Source organism: Lactuca virosa, chromosome 3 (genome assembly GCF_052849685.1).
Source record: "Lactuca virosa cultivar CGN04683 chromosome 3, Lactuca_virosa_CGN04683_v6, whole genome shotgun sequence".
In the NCBI taxonomy this organism is placed as follows: Eukaryota; Viridiplantae; Streptophyta; class Magnoliopsida; order Asterales; family Asteraceae; genus Lactuca; species Lactuca virosa.
Window position 1 is genome coordinate 56560198 of NC_136428.1, and position 27878 is coordinate 56588075.

The 27878-nt window shown below is 35.3% G+C and overlaps 2 protein-coding genes and 1 non-coding gene across 3 annotated transcripts; 2 read left to right on the forward strand and 1 right to left on the reverse strand.

The window, feature by feature from the left end:
* Positions 1-22485: 22485 nt before the first annotated feature.
* Positions 22486-22592, reverse strand: LOC145168103 (small nucleolar RNA R71). Its single transcript, XR_013741691.1, has one exon. It is a non-coding gene; the product is annotated as a small nucleolar RNA R71 (small nucleolar RNA).
* Positions 22593-23650: 1058 nt separating this feature from the next.
* Positions 23651-24130, forward strand: LOC145163545 (uncharacterized). Its single transcript, XM_079082377.1, has one exon. The coding sequence runs from the start codon at positions 23651-23653 to the stop codon at positions 24128-24130; it is 480 nt and encodes a 159-aa protein (XP_078938503.1).
* Positions 24131-25108: 978 nt separating this feature from the next.
* Positions 25109-26246, forward strand: LOC145163546 (uncharacterized). The gene is made up of 2 exons (XM_079082378.1): positions 25109-25167; positions 25463-26246. The coding sequence occupies exons 1-2, from the start codon at positions 25109-25111 to the stop codon at positions 26244-26246; spliced, it is 843 nt and encodes a 280-aa protein (XP_078938504.1).
* Positions 26247-27878: the final 1632 nt, after the last annotated feature.

The following is a 27878-nucleotide window of genomic DNA, read 5'->3' on the forward strand; positions in this document are numbered from 1 at the left end:
TATAGAATTTATATTTCTTTTGAATAGAAAACCTTGCTTGTGAATTGTGAAATGGCTCACCACACACAAATTTTGAATAAATCAAATTGCATTTCAGTCTTCACATTGAATTCATCGTTCATCAGGTCGTATATTAATATTTTTTTATTATCTTAATCAATTTCTTCAAACTTAAGCGAACACTTTACTTTAAAAATCATATATTCTTACATTTTGTTACCATTTAAAGTATTTTGTTACTTGCTCATATTTTGTAAACTATTTGGCTTACCTTAAAATAAAATTTTGGTGACGTTATTTTGGCTACGTCACCGGTTGTGGATTACATTAATATATCTTGTTTTATTTATTTTCTTCACATCTTTATTGTTATTGATTATCGATTTTTCATCATAGCAACATATAATGTAAAAACTTAACTACTGATTATTTCTTACTTCTAATTGAAAATTGACCATTTCTCACTTTGGATTAATAAACTTTTTAATGTAATTGAAAAAATATAAAAATATCAATTAAGAAAAATAAGTTTCAGCCACATGACCACGAGGCAGACGGTTAAGCAAACCTGGTTTCTTTTATTTAAGTAAGAGTGCTAATCTGTACTTATTATTTTAAATGTAACGATTTGTCTAATAATGTTTTATATTTTATGGTACTAAGTACCTGAATTGATATTTTATTGATGCGAATATTTCGGCATGCTACATGTTATATTATAACTAGTTTTAGTTTTTAGTTTTCTTTTCATTACGATATATATATATATATATATATATATATATATATATATATATATATATATATATATATATATATATATATATATATATATATATATAAAAGTTCTTATAAGATTTAACCAATATTTTATAACCAACTTGGTTATGAATAATATACTATTGACTTTTATATTTTAGCCATAGTAGTTTTTGGTTTGCTAGTCCTAACATATTTTAGGTCAGGGGCGAAAACCAAAAAGGACCATTTATTAAAAAAATTAGGGATAATTATAAAAATTACCATCATAAATATGAGTTTAGCTCTTTATAACTAACTTTTGAACCATTTGTAGAAATAATCATAATCCCAAATGATTCGATTTCGGACTTTTTCGGACAAACTTTATGTTACAAGTATGTTTTCTAACAAAAAAAAATTATATTTTGAATAGAAAAAACTATTTTGAAAATTTAAGGACAAATCCAAATTGGATGAACATTCCAAATTAAGAAGTTGAGAGATTTTTTAAAAAATATTTGATGCAAATGTGAAAAAGAAATACTCATTATACACCAACACAATCTTAAATGCTCATTTTTTATTTGATGGTAATTTTGATAAACCGGTAAAACTTGAGTCATTTAAGTATATATTTCATCATAACGTGATTATTTTTATTTTATGATTATCTCTTAACTTTTAAAATAAATTTAATGCCAAAGGTTAAAATTAAATCTTCTAACTAAAAGTAAATTATTTTAAACAAATAAACTTAAATGTAGAAACTTAATCGGCAGAAATTGTATAAACCAATTAAAAATCAACAAATTTTAAGCTATTAAGCTATAATTAGTTTTATATTTAATCATGTTTAAAAATTGATATTAATTAAAAAAAATACTCTATAAGATTCGAAGTACAGACCTTCTTCGAACATGAAACCTTCAAAAAAACCAAACAAGCGCCGCTGCATCTCCTTAACCGTCGTTGGGCCTGGGGCCATCGCCCAGCTTGCCCCATGTTAGAAATATGAATTTAATGGCACTTGGAAATCTGAGAATCGTGATTATCACTATCAAATCGAAGTATTTGGGTGGTACTCCCAAATTCCCAATTGGATAAGACTCAGAAAATTCAGAGAGAAAGAAAAGAGAATGAGAGTGTATAATTTCGTGAGTACCAGAAAAAGAGACCAAAAACTAACTTTTAGATCCTTGTTTAAAAACTGTCATATGACAGTTTAAAACTGTCACAAAACCACCAAAACGGTCATAAAAACGGGTATTTTGAATAAAAGTCAAAATGTGTCAATTCTCTAAAATTCGATCCCAGCCAGGGGCTCTGCCCCTTGGACCCCGCCAGGGGATGCCGCCCCTTGGACCTTGCTCCCAGAGGCGCTGCCTCCGGACCCCCGTTCGTTCAGGGGCTTCGCCCCTAAATGACACTGTACTTTGATACTCGATCAAATTTTAACAAAATGTATACTCCACACCTTCCTTACTTGTTTAATATTTATCAATATCACTTTTGGTCAACAAAGTAATCCCATTACACTTAAATAACATTGATGATAACAAATCACCAACACCCCACCCTATGGGTCGGCCCTGCAGGTTTGGTCTTTATGTAAAAAATAAATTACAAAAGTTGTCTTTGTAATTTAAAGAAAATGTCAATGTACAGTTTTTTCTTTTATAGAAATTGCCTATGTGTTTACATATTATACTCTTTGGGTTTGAGACTATGTCAACAAGACTTTCGTATGTTGTTAGATTTGTTCCCTTTGTAGAAATAAATTACAAAACTCTTCGTGTAGTTTACAGAAAAGGTGCCAATGCAAAAAAAAAAAAAAAAAAAAAAATCTTATGGAATATGGTTCATGTGTTTAAAAGATGATCTCTTTCTAATAGAAAGTTTATAGATTACTCCCCTACAAAACGAACATTGAAACTTATGAGTTTGGCAAAGACAATTGGATAATTATCGATGTTTCTTCTGCGAAGCGCGAGGGCAATTTCTAGTTTATAAGATAAAACAAGTGACATTGTTACTTTTTGTGGTAGAGATCAAGGAATATTACGATAACAATGTTAACTTATTATAATCACTAGGTGTGAGACCCGTGTATTACACGGGTTTATAAAAAAAATTAATATAAAATTATAAGCATTACATATTTTTTAAAGTAATAATTTTATATATATACAAAGAATATAATAAATAAAGTAAGTATATTAATATATAATGTAAGATATTTAAAAGGTTGTAGAACATTTATTACGAAATTTAATAGAATGATCTACTTTGCATATATAAATCTAACTAAAATGTGGATTTTAAATTTAAGAAAATTAAAAATACAAGAAAATGACAAGTGGAAAAAAAATAATTAAAAAACTCTTAAAAAATGACACGTGTCAAATTCAATTAAAACATGACATTTGGAAAAATTGATTTTTCATTTATTAGGTTAGATACGATCTACTATGATCTCATGTTAGATCTAAAATTCATCTTCAATTCGGTTTGTAAAATTTAGAGTATCTCATGTAACTCTAAATCACACCTAAGGAGTAATTATTTTCCATGTATAATGAATGCCCTAAAAATTCCACTCAACAACACTTAATAGATAAAATTAATTAAACTTTTATAATAAAAATTTATAATTATTAATCAATTATTTTAAAATAAGACATTTTAAATAAATTATTAATTAAGAGATATATCAAAATTTTAAAGTTATTATAACTTCAAATTTAACATATAATTAGAAAATGTAAATTTGAATTTTGAGATTAGTTGTCTAATATATCTACATGACATATGACATAATATTAATGAGAAGTTGTATTAGAGTGACACTTGGCAAAAGAAGATTAAAACTATTCATTTATTAGAATAGAGATTAAGGTTCTACATATTATTAATTATTATAAATATCTAATATCATGGTCTCTCATTTACCTCAATCTCGTGGATCTAATCACAAAATACACTACACCTAGGTGATCAAAGGATGATTTCTATCTTATTAATAGAATCCAAGAATATAAACAATGAATCTCAAATTGGTGGATTGATCCCAAAATACAATATAATGATTTCTATCGTGTTAACAGAATCCAAGAACATAGACGATGCATGTATAAAGAAAACATTGTCAAATACTCTTAACACTACTTCTCATTACTAATTTAAATAAAATTTGTCTGTATTAAAAGTCAAAGTTTAAATTTCATAAAGGACGTATTTGGTAGGTGGTAGTGTTTTGTTAAACACTACGTGAAATAGCTTTTGGATTTGGAGCGTTTTGTTTAAACTAAAGCTAGAAGTATGTAGTGTCAAACGAGGCTTTTTGTTTAAAACATAGCGTCTTGTCAAACGCTAGAAGCTAGAAGCTCTCAAACGCTCTCAATTCTCAAACGCTCTGTGTCGAACACACCCAAAGATGTATCTTCTCTTATTAGTTATAGGAATGTCTTCTACTTTAATACGACATAATTTAATACTTATTTTTCATCTATAAGTTACGAACTCACTTACTTCTTTATAGTCATAGTCATACAAAATTTACTAGATTTATTATTATTAATATTTTATTAAGGAAAAATTAATTTTTCAAAAGCCAACTCATGTTCTAATCAACCTTTTAATTCACGTTCTAGTACTTATCCATTAGTCAAAATTCCTGTACCACATGTCTCTTAGTGGTATCATGTAAGGTGATCATTTGGACTAGATCAGACCGGTTTCGGAGAATATTGTGGACCGTGGACCGCACCGGATGAGACTTACCGGGTCCACGTGCATGTCCGGGTTTTCCGGTTCTTGGACCCGTTTGGACCGGTACAACTTTATATATGTACAATTGTTAAAATGCGTTTTTGGGTTTGATACAACTCGTTAAAACGAATATGTTGCTGAGTTTGATACGTTACAACTCGTTAAAATGAATAAGTTTTTGGGTTAGATACGGTACAACTAGTAAAAATGAATATGTTTTCGTTTATTGTGTCATTTGGACCGGTCAAACTTTGATTATTTATACTTTATACCATTTGTTTGAAGGATTGTAACTCATTGAATATAACACAAAAAATAACAAAATTATAGTCTAAAATTATCTATAAACTCTAAATTGCACGTTGCAAAAAAAGTGCATGTCACTCCTGTTGGATTAATGTCTAAGTCCATAACTATATTTGGTATGTACTTGACCCGACCCGGCATGGTCCATTTGGGTTGCACTTCACCGGCACAATTTATATGGATAGTCTTTTGAGAATAGTATATTTATAATTTATATTAATATATTATAAGTTCTAATATATTAATATGGAATCATATTATTTAATTAGTATTGATCAAGAATTAATTTAGAATTAATTAAGTGATCAAAAAGAACTAATTAAATATGGACTCTTATATATATGGAATGAGCCAAGTTCATTTAGGTTGGGCTAAGCTTTCATGGATGGTCCATGGAGCTTTTAACCCATGGATCCTATGTAAATGAAAGGTCATGGGTATTAGGGTTTACATGGATGTAACCCTAATCCTCCATAATATATAAAGGGGTCATTGGCTCACAAAATTGGCACAAGTGTGTGAAAATAAGAGTGGGCCGATTTTAGTGTGCATACATATTCTCTCAAGTTCTTCAAAGGTGTTTTGGTGATTTGTGATTTCATTTGAGGCTTCCACACTATTGGGGGTAAGCTCTTAAAGCTTGAAGACATCAAGCTACATCAAAAGGTATGTCATCTAACTAGAACTTTGTAGTATAGGTGCTTCATAATATGCTAGTTAGGATGAAACCTTGGAATAGTTAATATTTGCATGTATAATAGAGAAAACATAGATCCAAGGTTTATAGGGTTGCATGTACACCATATGAGTGTTAGAATGCTCAAAACCCAACAGTGGTATCAGAGCCATGAGTTGTTTTCTGTTATATTGATGCAAATGTTTTATTTTCAAGTTGAAAAAGAAAAGGAAAAAAAACATGACGTTTGTCAAATTTTAAGATAATTACTTGTTTTGTGAAAAACGAATTATTTGTAAAATTTGAATCATTTGTTATATGAGTTGAATTAGGTCAAATTTAGTAAAAGATAAAATGATATGATTATTTTATTAGTTTTAAAAGTTTGATCTAAATGTTTTAAGGAGTTACAAATTTTGTCATAAAATTTTGGAGCTCAAAAGTTTTTTTAAAGTTGTGATCTTAAGGGTTTTTGAAACTTCCATAAGTTATGGATATGAAAGTTTTAAAAAAAAATTGATTCAAAGTTTTTATGGAGTTACAAAATTTGGTGTTAATGTTTTAAAGAATTCCATAACTTGTTCTTAAGTTATGGAACATGGAAAGTTTCATCATAAAACACCATTAATTCCATAAGTTATGGAATCCAAAGGTTTTCAAGAATTACAAAACTTGCCCTCAAGTTTTGGAATTTGAGAAAAGTTTTTTATGAAAAAAAGAATTGAATTCTAAAATTCTTGGGTTCATAACTTAAACAATTAATTAAATGGTTTTAATTTTGAGTTTAATAATTGGAATTATGATGTTTTGTTGAATAGTTCAAATTAACTCTTATGGACTTTATTAATAGTTAATTAAAGCGTTTAATTAAAAGAGTATTATTAAATCCATAAATATATGGTTTGAGTTTAATTAAATTAAAAGTCTAGTTTAATTAATAGATTAAACCACCAAGTATTTTAAATGTCTAAAATACACCCTTATACTATTATAATATTAAAAGTTTAATATATTATATGTATAAGAGCAAGTCGTCTTACCATTAGTAGGCCTCATTCACGAAGCCGGTCTATAAGGGGGTATAAGGTTACTGCCTATAAAATGGCAGTTTAATGGGTGTCCACTCTCACTCACCGCTTCCTTGACCGGTGGAGGGTCGTTAGCCGAACAGGTAGGACAAGGACTATAATTCTCCCTTCATTATAAGTATAATGATAAATACTAAGTAACTAAACACTTATAAATTCCCAATCTTAGTTACTTAGGAAAATGTGAATAAGGTGCTAATCCATGAAATTACACTTTGCACTTTGTTTAAGCTGTTAGTGGAGCGTGTGTGGTTAACCGGCACACTAACCTGGACTTAACAAGGCAGGCAAAGGGTAACTTAATGTTTATCATAGTATCGTTGGAGTGTGTGTGGTTAACCGGCACATCGATTGAGGGGTAAATATTAAGGGTACCAAGTATATTTGCATGGTTACTTCACACCTTGTTTTGGGATCCTCGGCATCCCAGTCACAAAACCTGAAGGGCACACTCGAGATTGAAACATGCCATTGAAAAGTTCAATGAATCTCAAAAGAATCTAGGAGTTTCAAAACCAATTAAAACCTAATAATACATTTCGTTTATCTTGGTGGAAATTGGTGAATCGTCATTCACCTACCTTCAAATATTTTATAGCTTGGATTACAGCATCCCTCTTCCAAGTTATAAAATAGTTTGTTGGGTCCTAGCCTTAATATATCATATTGGGTGTTATATTAAGGACTTAAATCAACTTTACGTGAATTTCTCCCATTGTTGATGTCTGGTTTAGACAACAATGATCTTCCCAAACCAAGCTTTCCTAATGAATATGACTTCCCGAGTTTGGCTCATGGAAGTCATACTTCTCTTCCTCCACCTCCTCCAATTATTCTCCCTAACCCACAAGTTCAAGGTCACTCAAGCCCTAATGGCAAGCAAGGTCTATGTGTGATCACATCTTAGAGATGAAGTCACATATTGACAAGCCGAGAGAGTTGTGTGTCAAAGTCTTGAGAAAGTTGGATGTTCAATCACTTTCTAAGTCACATAGTGAGTTCCTTTGGGACTACTATGAAACAGACTATGACATGAACCTTAATGATCATATCTATTCGCTTGGTGCTGCTGAATCAGCAATGATTTGGAACGATAGTAAAGCAAATTTGATTAGAAGATCAACTTCCCAAAAACTTTATGGACAGTGACAATGGTGACACTGGAAATCCAGTAAAAGCATTCTCTTCCCAATGGAAAGGGATTGGTCATAGTCAACCCGGTTGACCAAATGGTAAAGAGAAAGGCTAAGTCTGAGATAGTCCCATTACCAAAGGGTCCATATGTTTATTTTGCCAAAGGAAGGGGCGTTGATTGCAAAGCTGCCAAATTTACCTAAGGATGTTAAAGTCAATAAGTTTGACTCTACATCAGGTAGAGCCCATTATCTAACTCTGTTAAGTTCTATTCTGAGATCCTCATTACATGATGTGACTGGGTCACATGTTGATGTTTTAAGAATCAAAGAATAGAGAGAAATCTTAAAGGAAGTATATGCTGATTCTGATCGCGAAGGTGGATTTCGATCGTATCAGAATTTTGAGCAGTTGCTTAAGAAGTTATGATATATTGCTAAGGAATAGATAACAACAATTTTCCATGTGGATTGTAAGGATAAGTTTTTCCGCAAAGTTTTAAAATAAAAGAAAATTGTTTAATTTTATTTATTTGAAGTATCCTTACAATGACATTTGTGGAAAATTGTTGCTTATATGATTCCACTGACAGCAATATTGGAAAATGGATTTGATTCTTTCATTTGTGGTAGTGTCTAAATTTACCAAATCAGGAAAGTTCCTCATCGCCCAAGTTTCAATTAGACCGAAACTTGGAATCATGCAAGTTGAATAGTATGATGAATGAGAACTTTCAAGCATTGGAAAATCAAGACTAATTACTTGTTCACATGGATGTGTGAGTCAAGTGAAGGACTAAAGGGATCGAGTACACATTCTTGTGCACTGGTCATGTCCACCACAAAGCTCGTTAAGACTATTTGATTTAATAAAGTTTAGTAAATATGGTTATACTTACAAGTTTAAGTATAATTCTGAAACATTGGAAAAGTCTCAATGTATGGCAGAACGAATGGGAAAAATCAAATTAGGCAGAAAGATAAAAGTTTCTCAAATCTGAAAAGATGGGAGAGTACTTTAGTATCATGTTTGTGATCATCTTAATGATTCAGAAATCATATCACAATTGGTCCTCTAAAGGTCATCTTAGTGCATTCTTATGACTAAGAAGAGGAGTCATGAATTGTTGAAATGGTTAGATCAGGAATATGAGTCATACTTCGTTCCAAAACAATTCTTAGAGTCATACTCCAAGATTGTAACTTGAGTGACATATCTTAAAGAAAGGTTTAAAACACTTGTCAAATGTAAGAGTAAAAGTGTCCTACTCTTGTACATTTGAAATTGGCAAGTTGTGATGTTTTGGATAAAACAAAGACCAACTAAGGCCAATTGTGTGAAGTGTTTGTCTTGATAAAGAATTCGCACTATCTATTGAATATTTGGCAAGATAGTCTTATATGTCAAGAGGATAGTGGGAGTCTTAAAGTGATGGGTTTTAGGTAAAACAAATAAACTAGAAAACAATTCCTAAGTTCACATGCAACCTACTTTGGATCTATGTTTTAACTATTGAACATACAACTTTGAATTGCAAAACAAGAACCCTAGAGGAGAGAGGCTAATTTCGAAATTAACAAACTAGGGTTTAGAGTTTACATACCTTTCAATTGTTATAGCAAACAATTGATATTTCCTTGATCTTGATCTTGATCTTCTTGGAAGCTTTAGCACCACAAGTGTAATGCCTCTAATGGAATCACACCCAATGACTAGCAAGAAGGAAAGTAGAAGAAGAGAGAGGAGAGGGAGTATGCAATTTCGGCCAAGGTATTCTTCCAAAGAATCAGTACCTAAAATGTGAGCCAGGAGGCTCCTTAAATAGTTGAGGGAACTAGGGTTTAGGGAAAACCCTAGTTATCCTTTGCTTAGGGCCTAAGCAAGACCCAAGGCCTTATCTTGGACCCCTTGGACGAATTCTCTAGGGTTTCCCCTAGGGTTTTCGTCCACCCCCTTCCAAGGGAGTTCTGGATCCTTCCATTCAACTATCAGTTAATTGCAAACTAGTCCCTGTACTTTATAATTAATTCTTTTAACCCCAAAATCAATTCTGATTAATTTCTGGCTAACAATTAATTAAACATAATGATTTCTAATTAATATATTAATCCATTAACATATTAATAAATCATTTATATATATATATTAATTTATTAATCTTATAAATTAATATCTCTCCTTTCATAATTTCCTTGTCCAGTTGCTAGGTTGAGGGCAACCCAAAAGGACTGTGCTGCTATCAATTCAAGTACATACCAATTATAGTTATGGGCTTAGACACCTAATCCAACAGTCTCCCACTTGGATAAGTCTGTAACTATAATTGCTAGTATGCCTTCTAAATTTGACCAGCAAATTGTAGCTTCCAAAAAGCTGTTGCCGAACTCTGACCCAGTCAGTTATGTGTCCTAAGATAAGTGATCATATAACCCTTCGTTCTGCTTGATATCCCCAGACAAAAGACATGGAATGTAATCAATCTCTTTGTCCAGAATCTATGTTTCCCGATTCCTGATTTGTGATGATGAAGGACTTCTAATCGAACACATCAATTTAGTCCTGGCTGGGCCCAGCACATAAGTCAACACCAAATCATCGAGGGGCCCACAAATATCGCTTTTCCTGTTAGGGCAAAAGGAACGAATAAACGTTGACTCATATGCTTGTATCTTTTACTCATCAAATTATGCATGACAATACGTTTTATAACACCAAGTTACTGATGCGTTTTCGTATCACCAATGCATGACCGACTTGTAAATTACAACTCATATATCTTCGTTTCAAGATTATAAGATATTATCGTCTCAGTATTACTCGTGATGAATTCCATGAAGTGATACTCTGAGCGAGGGTTTATCCAGTACTCAAATCTCAATTTCTGAGTACTCATGAACGTTGCAGCAATTCTATTGCCATGTCTATCCTTACACAATCTACAATCCAGTTCATGACAGTCTTAATTCACTACTTACTTCCAAAAGTATGAGTGACTGTGGAGTTTGAATAATCTTATTATTCGGGAAGTAAAACATGCAAAAATGAAACACAATAATAAACAATTGACAAAAGGCAGAAACCAAACTTATAAATAATACTTTATTATTTAATCACCAAAAGTCAATTACATTTACTTTGTTACAAGTTTCAGAATAAAAATAATCTAACTACTAAAACTAATATCATCTTTCAGTCCTATGCTCCGAGCATGCTGAATATGCTTAGCCCTACTCAGACCCTTTGTGAGGGGATCTGCTGGGTTATCTTCAGATGACACCCTCTTTACTATAAGATGGCCTTCTTATACTCTATGTCTGATGAAATGGTACTTTCTGTCGATATGTCTGGTCTTACCATGATCTCTCGGTTCCTTTGTCAAGGCAACCGCTCCTTCATTATCGCAGAACAGTTCCATAAGCTCCTGGATGGTTGGAACAACTCCGAGATCTCCGATGAAGTTCCTCAACCAAGCTGCTTCTTTTGACTCTTCACTTGCTGCTATGTACTCTGATTCACAAGTAGAATCAGCCACCGTATCTTGCTTGGAACTTTTCCAAGTAACTGCTCCTCCATTCAGTAAAAATACCCAGCCTGATTGAGAACGGAAGTTATCTCTATCCGTCTGAAAGCTGGCATCACTGTAACCGTCTACTCTCAAAGTATCACTGCCACCAAGCACAAGAACCCAGTCCCTTGTCCTTCGCAAATACTTGAGTATATTCTTAACTGCTATCCAATGAGCTCTACCTGGGTTTCCCTGATAGCGACTCACCATGCTCAAAGCAAATGCCACATCAGGGCGAGTACATGTCATAGCGTACATGATCGATCCGACAGCGGAAGCATAAGGTACACGACTCATGTCATCTATTTCAACATCTGTTCTCGGGCATTGAGTCTTACTCAATTTGGTATTGCTCTGGATAGGTAGCTCTCCCTTCTTGGAGTTTTCCATACTAAACCTCTTTAGTACCTTATCCAAGTATGTGCTCTGACTAAGTCCAATTAGTCTCTTCTTTCTATCTCTCAATATTCTAATCCCAAGAATATAGGCAGCTTCTCCAAGGTCTTTCATGGCAAAACACTTTCCAAGCCAAGACTTAACTTCTTTCAGGGTTGGAACGTTGTTACCAATGAGTAATATGTCATCGACATATAACACCAGAAAAGTTACTATACTCCCACTAGCCTTGATATACACACAAAACTCATCTTCACTTCTAGAGAAACCAAACTCTTTGACTTTCTCATGGAAGCAAAGATTCCAACTGCGAGATGCTTGTTTCAATCCATAAATGGATTTCTCAAGCTTGCACACTCTATTGGGGAACTTTGCATCAACAAAACCCTCTGGCTGACTCATGTAAACATCTTCAGCCAACTTCCCATTAAGGAAAGCAGTTTTGACATCCATCTGCCAGATTTCATAATCATGAAAGGCAGCTATGGCGAGCAATATCCTAATAGATTTAATCTTAGCTACTGGTGAGAAGGTCTCATCATAGTCAACCCCTGGGGTTTGAGTGAAACCTTTTGCAACCAGTCGAGCCTTGAATGTGTGCACATTTCCATCCATGTCTGTCTTCTTCTTGAATATCCATTTGCACCCAACTGTCTTGCGACCTGGTGCACTATCAACCAAATTCCAAACTTGGTTGTCATACATGGACTTAATCTCGCTGTCCATTGCCTCTTTCCACTTGGAAGCCTCTGGGCCTGCCATTGCTTCCTTATAAGTGACTGGTTCATCTAAGTTTACCAGTGTTCTGTCACTTATGAATGTGTCACCATCTGAAGTAATATGAAAACCATACAACTCAGGTGGCACACTCACCCTAGTGGATCTTCTAAGAGGTAATGAGTTATCAATTGGTTCAACAGGAACTGTTTCCTCTGGTTGAGTGCTAGTGTCATCTAAGGTTCCTTCATTGGCTGACTCTTGAATTTCTTCAAGGTCAATAGTGCTCCCACTGTCCTCTTTGAATATGAGCTCTCTTTCAAGAAAGACTCCTCTTCGTGCTACAAAGACCACGTTCTCACTAGGCCTGTAGAACAAATATCCAAAAGACTGCTTTGGGTAACCAATGAAAACACATTTCTCACTTCTAGCTGCTAGCTTGTCGTGAGTCTCTCGTCTTACGAAAGCTTCACAACCCCAGACTTTAATATGTGCTAACGAGGGAACTTTCCCTGTCCACATTTCGTGAGGTGTTTTGGCAACCTTCTTTGTAGGGACAAGATTGAGGATGTGGGCGGCTGTCTCTAAGGCATACCCCCAGAAGTGAATAGGAAGCGAAGCCCGACTCATCATAGAACGAACCATGTCTAACAAGGTTCGATTGCGCCTCTCAGCTACACCATTTAACTGTGGTGTCCTAGGAGGAGTCAATTGTGAGACTATCCCACATTCTTTCAGATAGTCGTTAAACTCGATACTAAGATACTCCCCGCCTCTATCGGATCTAAGTATCTTTATCTTTCTGCCCAATTGATTTTCGACTTCATGCTTAAACTCTTTGAACTTTTCAAAAGTTTCTGACTTATGCTTGATCAAGTAGATATATCCATATCTGCTATAATCGTCAGTGAAAGTCACATAGAATCGATTAGCATCTCTTGTAGTTGATCTGAAGGGCCCACACACATCCGTGTGTATGAGATCCAACAGACCTTCACCTCTTTCACAAGACCCTGTGAATGGTGATTTTGTCATCTTTCCCAAAAGACAAGATTCACACATATCATTTGATTTTAGGTCAAATGATTCCAACACTCCATCCTTTTGGAGTTGGGCTATGCGTTTCTTGTTAATGTGTCCAAGACGACAATGCCACAAGCATACCTTGTCTACACTATTAGACAAGTCAATATTAAGTACACTATTTCCTAGGCTATCAATACAAGTCACTGTTTCATACACACCATTACAAGGCAAAGCTTCAAACATAAAAACACCATTCTTATAAACAGAAATTGAACCATTCAAATCATTAAAAGAATATGTAAAACCTTGTCTAAACAATGCATGAAATGAAATAATGTTTCTCGTCATCTCAGACGAATAGCAACAATTTATTAAATCTAATCTAACATCATTACTAAGCAGAAGCTGATAAACTCCGATCTTGGTTACCGGTGAAGACTTTCTGTTTCCCATGATCAGGTTTATCCTTCCTCGCTCTATCTCCTCACTTTCCTTTAGACCCTGCAAATCAGAACAGATATGAAAACCACATCCTGTATCAAGGACCCATGAACGAGAAGATAATGAGTTATTAGCAGAAATAGTGTAAATACCTGCCGAAGATGGCTTCACTTTGCCATCCTTGATATCTTGCAGATACTGTGGGAAAGATCTCTTCCAATGCCCCTTTTGGTTGCAGTAAAAGCAAACTGCCTCTTTTGGATCAGAAACATGGGGAGTGGAACCATTGGGCTTAGCCTTTGGGCCATTACTAGATGACCCAGCTTGAGCCTTGCTCTTCCAGTTTTGCTTGGGAGGACCTTTCCTCTTTTTCCCCTTTCCCTGTCCAATAGCCAAAACAGGGGCACTCGTAGGTGTGGAGGGTATACTTTTACCCTTCATCCTTGCCTCAGCTGTCTGCAACAAGTTGTGCAATTGGCCCAAGGTCTGCTCAGTATTGTTCAAATGGTAAGTTAGAACAAACTGACCATAACATTCAGGAAGTGAGTTCAAGACCATGTCAATGGCCAATTCCTCATCAAAGTGAATATTGAGCTTGACCAAACGCTCTATGTAGCGTTGCATTCTTTGCACATGTGACACAACCGACTCCCCATCTTTCATCTTGCAAGCCATGAGTGACTTGACTACTTCGAACTTTTCTTGACGAGCTCGCTTATGGTACTTTTCCATAAGGTCCTTGTTCATCTCGAAAGGCCAGTAGTCCTCATAGTACCTCTGCAGTTCTGGGGACATAGTTGCCACCATGATGCATGCCACTTTGGTAGCATCATCGTAATGTTTCTTGTAGGCAGCAAGATCTTCAGGAGTAGCTTCATTCTCATCAAGCTCTTTGAGCTCCTTTTCAAGAACATATTCTTTGTTCTCGAAACGAAGAGCCATCTTGATGTTGCGCATCCAATCGTTATAGTTTGAGCCATCCATAACGACTTTGGAGCAGATATTGAGCAAAGAGAAGTTTTGGTTGGAGGAGGACGAAGCAGAAGTGTTTCCAGGAGTAGACATCTGAAAAGAAAGAAAGTTTTAGTTAGATTTCAAGATACCTTAATAAAATAACCCAAAGATATAATATCAAGGTTAGGATCCAACTATGAAGATTCACAACTCAGAAATGGGATGCCGAGATCCAAGTGCAAATTTCATAAAGGTAGGTGAATGACGATTCACCAATTCCACCATTAGACGAAACAAACGAAGTAAAATTCCTAATTCTTTTGAGATACATTGAAACTATTCAATGGCATGTTTTAATCTCAGATTATGCTCTTCTATTTGTGACTGGGATGCCGAGGATCACAAACAAGATGTGAATAACCATGCAAATGTGCTTGGTAACCTCATTGTCTTTATCATTAACTATTGATGTGCTGGTAAACCACACACGCTCCATCAAAATGACAATTATGAGATACCCATTACTACTCTTTATTAGTGCCTTTTAGTGTGCTGGTTAACCACACACGCTCCACTAACGACCAATAAAGCATAATGTGCAATTTCATAGATTAGCATACTTTTCACATTTTTCCTAAAGTAACTAGAGTTGGGATTTTGAAAATAATGTTCTAGTACCTTTAATATCATTATACTTTTAAAGAGAAGTAGTTGTCCTATCAAATCCGTTCTGCTAACGACCCTCCACTAATCAAGGAAGCGGTGGGTGAGAGTGGACACCCATTCAACTACCATTTTATAGGCAGTTTCCTTATACCCCCCTTATAGATTAGCTTCGTGAATGAGGCATACTAGCGATTTGACTGACCATGTTCTTATACATATATAATATTAAACTTTTAATTATAATATATATAAGGTGTGTTTTAAAACATTTTAAAACTTCAAGGGTTTATAAATTTCGAAATTTAAGCTATTAAATTTAAATTTAAATAAACCAATTAACTAGATTTAATATTTATCTTTCAATTAACTATTAATCAAATTATTAAATCTTGTAAGGGTTATCTAATTAAATTAATCCATTAATTTAATCCTAATCCTTATCCCCCTAAATTTCGAAAAATAGGGTAAGGATAATTATCCAATTAATCTAATTAAGTAACAATTATCCAAAACAAGAAACCCTAAAACTTCTAAGCAAATTTCGAAATTTACAAGGGAGGAGGCTAGGGTTTTCAAAACCCTAACCCTAATTTCGATTAGGGTTCTTTGGAGGCTAGGGTTTTCGAAAAAACCCTTTGATCCAAAACCCTAGAAATCGAAAATTTGGCCTTTAGGGTTTAAACGCTATAAACCCTAATTTGCAATTCAACAATTGTAGCAATTCAATTTAAAACAACAATGGCTCTGATACCACTGATGGGTTTTAGGTAAAACAAATAAACTAGAAAACAATTCCTAAGTTCACATGCAACCTACTTTGGATCTATGTTTTAACTATTGAACATACAACTTTGAATTGCAAAACAAGAACCCTAGAGGAGAGAGGCTAATTTCGAAATTAACAAACTAGGGTTTAGAGTTTACATACCTTTCAATTGTTATAGCAAACAATTGATATTTCCTTGATCTTGATCTTGATCTTCTTGGAAGCTTTAACTATTGAACATACAACTTTGAAATTGGCAAGTTGTGATGTTTTGGATAAAACAAAGACCAACTAAGGCCAATTGTGTGAAGTGTTTGTCTTGATAAAGAATTCGCACTATCTCTTGAATATTTGGCAAGATAGTCTTATATGTCAAGAGGATAGTGGGAGTCTTAAAGATCCTAAAAAGAATTTCAAGAACTAATCTAGAATAAAACCTGAGGTTCTTCACTAGCACACGACTTGAGGTTTATAACCTATCGTGTTGACATATTCTGTGCCCATTCCAGTTAAAGTTGGCTTTGCATAGGAGTTCTGAAAGTTCTCAATTGGTTGCATAACAACTTGGAAGCAATGGCAGGCCCTGTACTGCCAGGTGGCAAGAAGTTAAGATTGCATAAGTTCAGTCCATAAGGTTTTGACGATTTGTCATTATCCTTGTCTGTGCCCATTCCAGTTAAAGTTGGCTTTGCATTGGATTTGTCATTATCCTTGTCTTGTGACTATGGTTTTGACGATTCACATGGATAAGAACACATACACCATAAAATCTAAGGGTCATAAGGTTTCTCTCCGATTCATGAAAATGATGGTGAGGAAACACTTCCACCAAGTAGATTTGAAGCAGATGGCAAAAGGTCTAAACAATTGAGACTATGATTACGGCATCCCTTTTCATAGTTCTGAAATTGTTTAGACACACATGCATGCTATCTAAGGAAAGGTGTATGATTTTGATAAAGTTTTATCAAAGCATCTCGTATTAGAAATCTGAACTATGGTAAGAAAGTCAATAAAGTATTGATTTTTAGAAGTCCAACTGATTTCTGAGTACATGTCAAAGCTAGTGGGAGCATAAGTGTTATGCTAATAATCATCATGTTAGTGGGAGCCTGATAATTATTGTTAGTGTTGCAAGTTAGCAATGTTAATTATAGAAAACAAAAGTTTCAATTCGTGAGGCTGCAGGGATTGAAAAAGTTGTTTTGTTATAATTAAGGGAGATGATATACTTCATTTCAGTTTTAAAGGCTTAGATTGAGACCTTAATCATCTTTAGTTAAGAATATATATATGAATTTCATGTTGGATTGGTTCAACTTAAGGAAATTCTATATATTGAGTTCTCAAAATTTGATTATGATTACGGCATCCCTCTTCATAGTCAATTTTTGAAAACATGGCAAATAAAAATATTGTAGCAAAAGAGTGGTCTAGAATCATGTCTTTATGTGAGACATCATGAATCGTGTACCATTTGCTTTGGGTACAGGATTGATTGCATGTGCTATAATATTTGTGATTTCTAAATTTTTCCAAATGCCCAGAGGCATTAAGAAGGGAAAAGGTCTAGAATTGGATATGACTAAAATGATTAAGCAATTGTCGAGGACAATATGAGGTTTACCAAAGATTGGTTGCTCAGGGACAGTTGGAAGTATAGTGCTAATTTTGGAAGGACCATATTGACATATTCTGAAAAGAGGCATCTCTTATTCAGAAGTGATAGTCAAAATGAGAATATGGAGTTGTCTCCATAGGTGGAAGTTATCCGTGTAAGATTAGAAAACTTAATGCAAGAAGCATGTCCAAAGCAATGTACTTTGAATATGAGACTTAGTTTCCATGGAGTTGATCTCCATTGGAATACCTTATAATGACTGTTGACAAGTCTTTGTGACTTTGTACATATTCATTACAGGAGGGTCAGTGCATATAAGTTTAAAATCTAAACAGATTTCGATAAATGATAGGAATTTGAAATTCTCACATTTTTCGATAAGGATTTGGGAGTGTGAAATTAGAATCATTGAAATTATGTTCAATTGGTTTATTTCACAAAGTAAGGATCATAGACAAACATAGAGTGCATACTTGGTGTATGGCAAAGCTATTGTTTAAGAAAAACATAGTGTACATGCTTGGAGCATGGGACAACTAGTGTTTTTAATTCAAGTATAAAGTTGGTAAAACCGAAACAATGAATAATGAGTAATCAGTATGTTGATAAATAAAAGTGTTTATTTATATTCATAGGGTTTGATACCATATTTGATTCATTTATTCTTGTGTTTCACTTTGCATGTTTTGACTTCCAGAATAACTAAGTCGCTCTTCCTGAATGATTAAGTTATTCAAACCATCCACAGTCGGTCATATGTTGGAAGTAGATATGAATCAAGACTGTCATGGGTTGGTTTGTAGAGGTCCAAGTTGGTGGACAAAGCGGTGCTACAACACTCATGAGTGCTCATAAGTTCTGAGTATTGGATTCAACCCGCGCTCATTTGAATCACTTCATGGATTTTATCACGAGTGATCATGAGACGATAATATCTTATATTGTTCAAATCTAGAGATATGAGTTGTTACTATGAGTTGGTTATACATTGATTGCACGAAAACGCATTTGGTAACTCGATGTTATAAAACGTGCCTTTGTGTATGATTCAACAAGTAGTAGAACAAGCCATATGAGTCGAAGTTTATCCATTCCTTTTACCTTCGGGATAAAAGCTATGTCATCAACAAGTAGAAGACATCAAGCTACATCAAAAGGTATGTCATCTAACTAGAACTTTGTAGTATAGGTGCTTCATAATATGCTAGTTAGGATGAAACCTTGGAATAGTTAATATTTGCATGTATAATAGAGAAAACATAGATCCAAGGTTTATAGGGTTGCATGTACACCATAGGAGTGTTAGAATGCTCAAAACCCAACAACTCCAACTTAAAACGAATGAGATTTGTTTGTTTAAAATTCTTTACACAATACAAAAGTTTAAATTTCTTGCTAAAAAGCTGAAATATTTCAGATTTGATATTTCATATATGAAGGATTATAACTCATTAAATATAACACCAAAAACAAAAAAAAATTATAGTCTAAAATCATCTACAAACTCGAAATTACATGTCGGAAAAAACTGCATGTCAGTCCGACTTAAAACGAATGAGATATGCTTATTTAAAGAATTTCAAAGAATACAAGAGTTTAAATTTCTTGCTGAAAATCTAAAATATTTCAATTTTAATATCTCATACTTGAAACATTGTAACTCATCGAATATAATACTAAAAATAAAAAAATTATAGTATAAAATCATCTACAAACTTTAAATTACACATTAGAAAAAACCGCATGTTAATCCGATTTAAAACGAAAGAAATATGGTTGTTTAAAAATTTTCACATAATACAAAAGTTTAAAATTTCCTGCTGAAAAGCTGAAATATTTCAACTTTAATATATCATATTTGAAGGATTGTAACTCATAAAATATAATACCAAAACAACAAAATTATAGTCTAAATCATCTACAAATTCTAAATTACACGTTAGAAAAAATCACATGTCAATCCGATGTAAAACGAATAAGATATGCTTGTTTATAGAATTTTAGAAAATACAATTTTTTATAAAAGTAAGCCGGTCCAAAATCGGTTTTTACCCGGAACCGGCCGGACCGGACCAGAAAAAAAACGGACCGGTTTTGCTAAAATCCTAGAACCGAGAACCGGCCCGAGGGTCCAAAAAAATGGTCTGGTCCGGTCCGGTCCACAAGTCCAAATGCTCACCCTAGTTTCATTTGTTTGTGTGTGTGTTATATATATATATATATATATATATATATATATATATATATATATATATATATATATATTGATATGTGCATATTTAGTTATATATTTTGTCTAAAATCTTAATAATTTTTGGCTAATTTGTCCTAATTATTGAAAAAAAGTTACTTAATTGTGTTTAAATTGTATTTTCAACCAAAAAGACATGCTCGAGTTAAAAAGGAAGCGGGATTAGCAAACGAAAGCTCGGGAAATAACGAAAGAAGAAAATGAAGCTAAAAGAGTGAAGAACTCGTCGAGTTGGCCATCGACTCGCCGAGTAGACACGAATATTCGTGAACCATCAGGTGTCTTACCGTGCACGGGATTTAAGTGATGGACTCGTCGAGTCAGTCTATGGACTCGACGACTCGCCCCTGTTTTCAAAAAATTATATAAAAGGCACAAATTCCCGAGACAAGAACTTCTCTCTGGATCTTTTGGCGACTTACCTGCGATTGGAAGGTTATTGAAGCTCTGGAATTCGAAGATCAACCCTAGAGATTGATTTGGAAGAGATCAAAGGCAACATATACTCTCTTTTTCTTAATCTATTGCACAAAACTATGTTTTTATTTATGGATTTCGTTTTTGAGATATTACTTGATGTAGATATGAGTTAAAACTCATTACTTCTGTTTAGGGTAGACTATCTTGTTAATATGGATTGAATTTATGGCATGGATTATTTGATTTGGTGAAATTTTTTTGTTGAGCTTGTAACCGATCCTTATGTGTTTACAACAACTATTTTCTGTTAATTATCAAATCTATTAAGTTGCATGAACATCATCTTCATTGGTTGCTTCATATGATTTATGTGAAAACAATGTTATATGCCTAGTATTAGTGAATATGAATCTAGGATTAATTAGAAAATAGGTAAGTCAATGTGTGAGCTTGTGTGATGAACAACCATACAAGATGTTAATTGAATTAGTAATTTAATTAGCTACAACTACAAGTCTTACTTAACCCGAATCAAAATACTAGGAAATTCATTAGTTTAACCAATTGGTCACTGTTTAAATTAGTTTGTTTTCTAAGGATTAGTAATAATGAACATGAATCTAATCACATTAATCGGTAGCCAATATAAAAATAATTCATTGCACTAGCCATAAAATCAACTATAGAAACAAGTGAGTCAAACCTAAACAAAAGTCTCTTTTAATATTGAAACTAGTTACCTTCTAATTCCTTAGTTGTTAATTTTTTATTTGTTTGCGTGTTACTTAATTGTTTAAGTTTCTAGTCTTGTAAAACAAGAGAAAACCCTTCATTTAATTGTTAGTTTTAATTAGATAATTCTAGTAGTTAGTTAATTGTTACCGTTTCCTGTGTTCGGTACCCTGCTTGCTTGAATTATATTGCTAAACGATAGGTACACTGCCTTTCGTGTGTTTAATTGTGTTTGAAGTAGTAGGATTAAAAACTAGTTCGTTTAACACACATCAAGTTTTTGGCGTCGTTGCCAGGGAACAGTTTTAAATAGTTATCTTAATTGCTAGAGTTATCGATCCTTTGTGTAAGATTTATCTTGCACAAAGTTACCATTTTAGTAAACTAGTTATCTAGTTTAAGTTCTAGTTTGTCTTTAAAAATTTTAGTTTTTAGTTTTCTGTTTAAGCAGTGAACTCGTCGAGTCCATCATATTTTTTCTATTTCGTTTTTGTTCTTTTTACGCGTGTTTTATGTTTTCTTTCAAGTATTTTATGACCCGAGGAACAAATACACCTTTGGTCCTACCTTTTGAAGATCCATAATCAACTTTGAGGGAGAACAAGGATAAAATCGTTGAAGATACTAACCTGCCAAAGAAGTCACCTTTCAAGGACCTTAAGTCGGTCTTTGGAAAGAAGAAAGGAAAGAAAGTGGGTGAGTCTAGCAGCCAAAAGAGCGAAGAAAGTAAGATAGAAGGCTTTGAACATAATCCCAATCCAAAAGAAACCGAATACGAGACCGAAACAGAAACCGAAGAAGAAAGCAACCAACAAGGCGAACCCGATAACCCCATGGCTAACATCGCTGATATCACCATGGGTGAATACAAGAAGAGGATGTGTGATGATACCGGATCGGGACTCGTGCAACCCCCGATTCCAGAAACTGCTACCTTCGAGCTAAAAGGCCACATACTCGCTCAACTCAAGGACAACCCATTCTACGGGAAAGATCACGAAGACGCGTACAAGCATATCGACGAGGTCAACGACATAGCCAACTATTTCAACATTCCTAATGTGCCTCGCGAGACCGTTTTGCTTCGTATGCTACCGGTCACATTTAAAGGAGTCGCGAAAGATTGGCTAAAATCACTCCCTCCGGGGTCCATCACCACATGGGCAAAAATGCGTGAAGAATTTATTGATCAATTTTTCCCTCCTTCAAAAATAGCAAAATTGAAGAAAGTCATCGCCAATTTCGAGCAACAACCGGGCGAGTCACTCTATGAGGTGTGGGAGAGATACAAAGGCTTATTGAGGAACTGCCCCCACAATGACATGAACATTCAGCAAGAACTCTCCATTTTCTATGATGGAGTGAACGTGACAACTAGGCAGCTCCTTGACTCCCAAGGACCACTCACGAAGAAGAACCCCGCCGTCATAAAGGAGCTAATTGAAGAATTCTCTAAGCACTGTAGAGAATATCATAATTCAAGAAATGATTTGACTCGAGGGGCGGTGAACTCGGTGTCCGACAATATGGTGGCAGTGATGGCTAAATTAGATAGTTTGGACCGAAGAATGACAAAGATGGATCAATCCATCCATGTCATCCGGGTGGGATGTGAGAACTGTAGCGGGCCTCACCTTACTAAAGATTATGATCTAGACGAGCAAGTATGTTATTCTAGTGGCGATAGATATGATGTAGATTGGCGAAAACCGAAAAAAGAGTGGCTACCATACGATGAGTACAAGAAGGCAAATGAGGAGAAATATCGGATGAAGACAAGAGGGTTTTATCAAAAGGAGGAGCTGGTGCAAGATAAAAAGATGGACTTTGAAGACATGCTCACAAGATTTGTAGCTGCATCCGAGAAAAGGCACAACAAAACCGATGCTGCAATAAGAGAACAACAAGTCATGATGAAAGAGCAACAAGCATTGATGAGGAATCAGCAAGCCTCTACACTAAACATTAAAAAACAGTTAGGCCAACTTGCACTACAAATCAATAAAAGAGCACCGGGTGAACTTCCAAGCAATATCGAGAAAAATCTGAGAGACGCTCAAATCAACATTGTAACGACTAGAAGTGGGAAGATAATTACCCTTCTGACACCTATAATGAATGAGAGTACAAAAGAAGTGCAGGATGAACAGAATGAAAACCCGAAATCCCAGACAGTCGACCCGACTCGTCGAGTCAACGATAAGGACTCGACGAGTCCACAGTCTGAACAGAAAAATGATCCCCCCTTTGAAACCTTGTCAACCTTCATTGCCATTTCCAAGTCGGGCTAGACAAGAGAAGCAAAATGAAGATTATCAAAAGTTCCTGGAACACATCAAAGCCCTCCAAATCAATATTCCTTTCATCGAAGCGGTTGCACAAATGCCTAAGTACGCAAAATTCTTAAAGGAGCTACTCACAAATCGAAAGAAGATGGAAGAGGTGTCCAAGGTGGTGCTTAATGAGAATTGTTCAGCCGCAATGTTGAACAAATTACCAAAGAAGACGGGGGACCCGGGTAACTTAACTTTGTCATGCCAATTTGGGAACCTAGCTACTAGTTATGCATTAGCGGATTCGGAGGCGAGTGTTAATCTCATGCCATACTCTTTCTTTAAGAAGTTGAACCTTCCGGAGCCGAAACCAATCCGTATGGCACTTCATTTAGCAAACAAGATGGTGAAATTTCCAAGGGGAATATGCAAGGAATTATTGGTCAAAGTTGATAAATTTGTATTCCCCGCGGACTTCATAGTGCTAGACATGGAAGAGGACCACCAATTCCCAATCATTCTTGGAAGACCTTTCCTAAACACCGCAAGTGCCATAGTAGACATGAGAGAATCCAAGCTTACCCTTTAGGTGGGAGATGAGACAGTTACATTTGGAGTTGATCGAGCCATGAAGCATTCCAAGTATAGTGATGACACGGCATTTTCGGTGGACACTTTGGAAGAACTAATGGAAGAATGGAAAGAGGATCACCCAAACGAACCCGCCATTGCCCTTGAAGGAAATTTTGATGTTGAAAAAGACTTAAAGGAGATAGAAAAACTACTCGAAGAAGCTGAATATGAATAAATAATGAGAAATGCAGAAAGGTCGACTCGTCGAGTCGCAGGCACTGACTCGACGAGTCCGCTTGAAAAATCGCAATCAGACGGGGATTTTGGCCTGGACTCAATGAGTCCCCTCTCTGTACTCGACGTGTTCAGTGTACAAAATGTTGGAAATTTAGTATAAATATTTATATTTTTACTAACTTTGGACATATATAAATATATACATATGTTGTATATATAACGAACTCTAAGTGGGTTTGTGTTCTCCTCCATGAGGACTTCGAAACGATATATTATATGTCCAAAATAGAGTATAAGTGAATGAGATATCGATACTCAAAGATGGGTATTTGAGAATAAGTTTAGCAAAAGAGAGGAATGTGGGAATGAGTCCCACATTGGTAGAGAGAGCAAACTCAACAAGGTTTATAAGCTTCATTGCATGGAAGGCTTACAAGCTTGTGTCTATGGTTATGCTACAATTCCTACCCGCGCGCAGGGGGGGTGCAAATCTTGGTTCCGTAGACCAAAAACACCGAACTCGTGCATGGGCGCGACCTGCGGACACGAATGCAGCTCCGAAAACTCGGGCGCGCGTTACCCTTGTTTTTGCTAAACTTGATAGTTTTGGTCCCTATTTTTGAATTCTGTAACGGATGCATTAATTGCGTAATTAATGACATTTATTGCCATTAAACGTTCAATCAATTAGTGATTTGTTTCCGTTTCAAGATTCAACTATAAAAGAAGACCTTGGCCGTCTCATTCAAACACACGGATGAAAATACTCTTCTTCTTCCTCCTTCTCTGTACTCCTGCTTCCGGCGATTCTTTCAGGCAAGTCGTCATATCCGGCAGTACACAATACTGCTAAGGTTGTTGTACCCTGGGAACAGACGGCGAATCTGTTTAAGGGAATCGAGTCCAACTCGAGCCTCAGCCACATCGTTTGCTGCTAATCTTTTCATTACAGGAACCTTTCTCAAGAGGAAAATGAAGACCCTATACTAACAGTCTTAAACAGATTATTCTTTGTTCTAACCATTTCGTTTTTTCCTTTTCTTTTATTCTGAATCGATTTTGTATCGGTTTTTTCCTGTAATCTATTTAACTGTGGTTACGATTCTTTCAGAATGTCTGGAACTCCCGCTGCTACTGGAACTCCTGCTGCTGGTGCTAACCCTCCTGTGAACCCAAATACACCAGTTCCAAACATCATGGCTAATCATGCTGAGAGACCTGAAAAATTTTCTGGTCTGAACTTCAAGAGGTGGCAACAGAAGATGTTGTTCTACTTGACCACCTTGAACCTGGCTCGATTCCTAACAGAAACTGCTCCTGTAATTGCTGAGGGGCAGGCTGATGCTCAATCTGTGAATGCAGTGGATGCATGGAAGCATTCAGAATTTCTGTGCCGCAACAATGTGTTGAATGGCATGGCTGATGCACTTTACAATGTTTATTGTAAAGTTGCAACTGCTAAAGAACTATGGGAATCTTTGGAAAGGAAGTATAAGACAGAAGATGCTGGAACTAAGAAGCATGTTGTTGCTAAGTTCTTGGAATACAAAATGGTTGACTCGAAATCTGTTATGAGTCAAGTCCAAGACCTTCAGGTCATCATACATGATAACAATGCAGAAGGAATGGATCTTAATGAATCATTCCAAGTTGCATCAATGGTTGAAAAGCTCCCTCCTGGTTGGATAGACTTCAAAAATTACCTTAAGCATAAGCGAAAGGAGATGTCTGTGGAGGAACTGGTGGTGCGTCTTCGCATTGAAGAAGACAATAGAATGGCCTTGAAGAAAGGCAGTGAAGGTGAATCTTCTAAGGTTCATATGGTGGAAGCTGGTCAAACTTCCAAAAGCAAAGGCAAGGGACCTCACAAAGGGAAAGTAAAGGGCAAAACCTAGGCCCCAAGGCAGGAACTTTCAAGAAGAAGTTCAAGTGCTACAACTGTGGCCAACCGGGTCACAAGGCTTTGGAGTGCCCTCAACCTAAGAGGGAAAACCGTCAAGCAAACATGGTGAATGATAACATGGAGTTGGTGGCCATGATAACTGATCTCACGGCTATGGTTTCTGAAGTGAATCTCATGAATACAAATTCAAAGGAGTGGTGGATTGACACGGGAGCTACTCGTCATGTGTGTCATGACAAGAGTGTTTTCAACATCTACAAAGAAGTTGAAGATGGTGAAAAGCTCTACATGGGAAATGCAGCTACCGCGGATATCAAAGGTGTTGGTGATGTCATTCTAAAAATGACTTCGGGGAAAGAAGTGAAGCTTAGGGATGTATTGTATGTTCCTGAACTTCGTAAGAATCTAGTGTCGGGTGGTTTGTTGAACCAATTTGGTTTTAAGCTAGTGTTTGAGTCGGACAAGTTTGTTTTGTCCAAGAATGGTATGTTTGTGGGAAAAGGATATGCCTTGAATGGCATGTTCAAATTGAATGTAATGGTGACAAACAAAATGAATAATGAAAGTTCTAGTTCTGCTTATTTGCTTGAGTGTTCAAATGTTTGGCATGGTCGCTTAGGACATGTAAATTACAATTCAATTAAGCGATTAATTAAACTAGAATACATACCAAAACTTAATATTGACTCAAATCACAAATGCCCCACATGTGTTGAAGCCAAACAAACTAGATTGTCTTTCCAAACAATCAAAAGAAACACCGAACCTCTTGATTTAATTCACACTGATGTGTGTGATCTAAAGTCAATTCCTACTCAAGGTGGGAACAAATACTTCATTACATTCATCGATGATAGCACGAAATATTGCTACATATATTTACTTAAGAGTAAAGATGAAGCAATAGACAAGTTTGTCTTGTACAAAAATGAAGTTGAGAATCAACTCAACAAGAGAATTAAAGTGGTTAGAAGTGATAGGGGTGGGGAATATGTTTCTCCATATGCTGATTTTTGTGCTAAAAATGGAATTCGTCATGAATTCACATCACCCTATTCACCTCAATCCAATGGGATTGCTGAAAGAAAGAACCGTACCTTGAAAGAAATGGTCAATGCCATGATAATTAGTTCGGGTGTAAACCAGTCAATGTGGGGGGAAGCTATTTTGTCGGCTAACTATCTTTTAAATAAGATACCTCGCAAAGAAAAGAATGAAACACCGTATGAACTTTGGATGGGAAGAAAGCCATCGTATAAGTACTTACGAGTGTGGGGGTGCCTAGCTAAAGTTGTAGTGCCACCACCTAAGGTACAAAAGTTAGGGCCTAAAACAGTGGATTGTGTATTCATTGGGTATGCACAAAGTAGTAGTGCTTATCGGTTTCTTGTGCATGATTCTAAGAATCCTGAAATACACAAGAATACCATAATGGAATCAAGGAATGCTTCATTCTTTGAAGATGTGTTTCCCTGTTTGAACAAGGAAGTTGAAAGCCCATCTATACCAAACAACGAAGCTGTTCGAGAGGAAGAACAAGCTCAATCCGAGGAGGAAGAGATAGAACCCAGAAGAAGTAAGAGGGCTAGAGTTGAAAAATCATTTGGTGATGATTTCTTCACCT

Excerpts from the sequence above, each read along its gene's own strand:
- LOC145163545 (XM_079082377.1), top strand. The coding sequence starts at position 23,651 with ATGCCTAAGTACGCAAAATTCTTAAAGGAGCTACTCACAAATCGAAAG.
- LOC145163546 (XM_079082378.1), top strand. The coding sequence starts at position 25,109 with ATGAAAATACTCTTCTTCTTCCTCCTTCTCTGTACTCCTGCTTCCGGC. Across the intron at positions 25,168-25,462 it reads GCTTCCGGCGATTCTTTCAG|AATGTCTGGAACTCCCGCTG; the intron begins GCAAGTCGTCAT and ends CGATTCTTTCAG.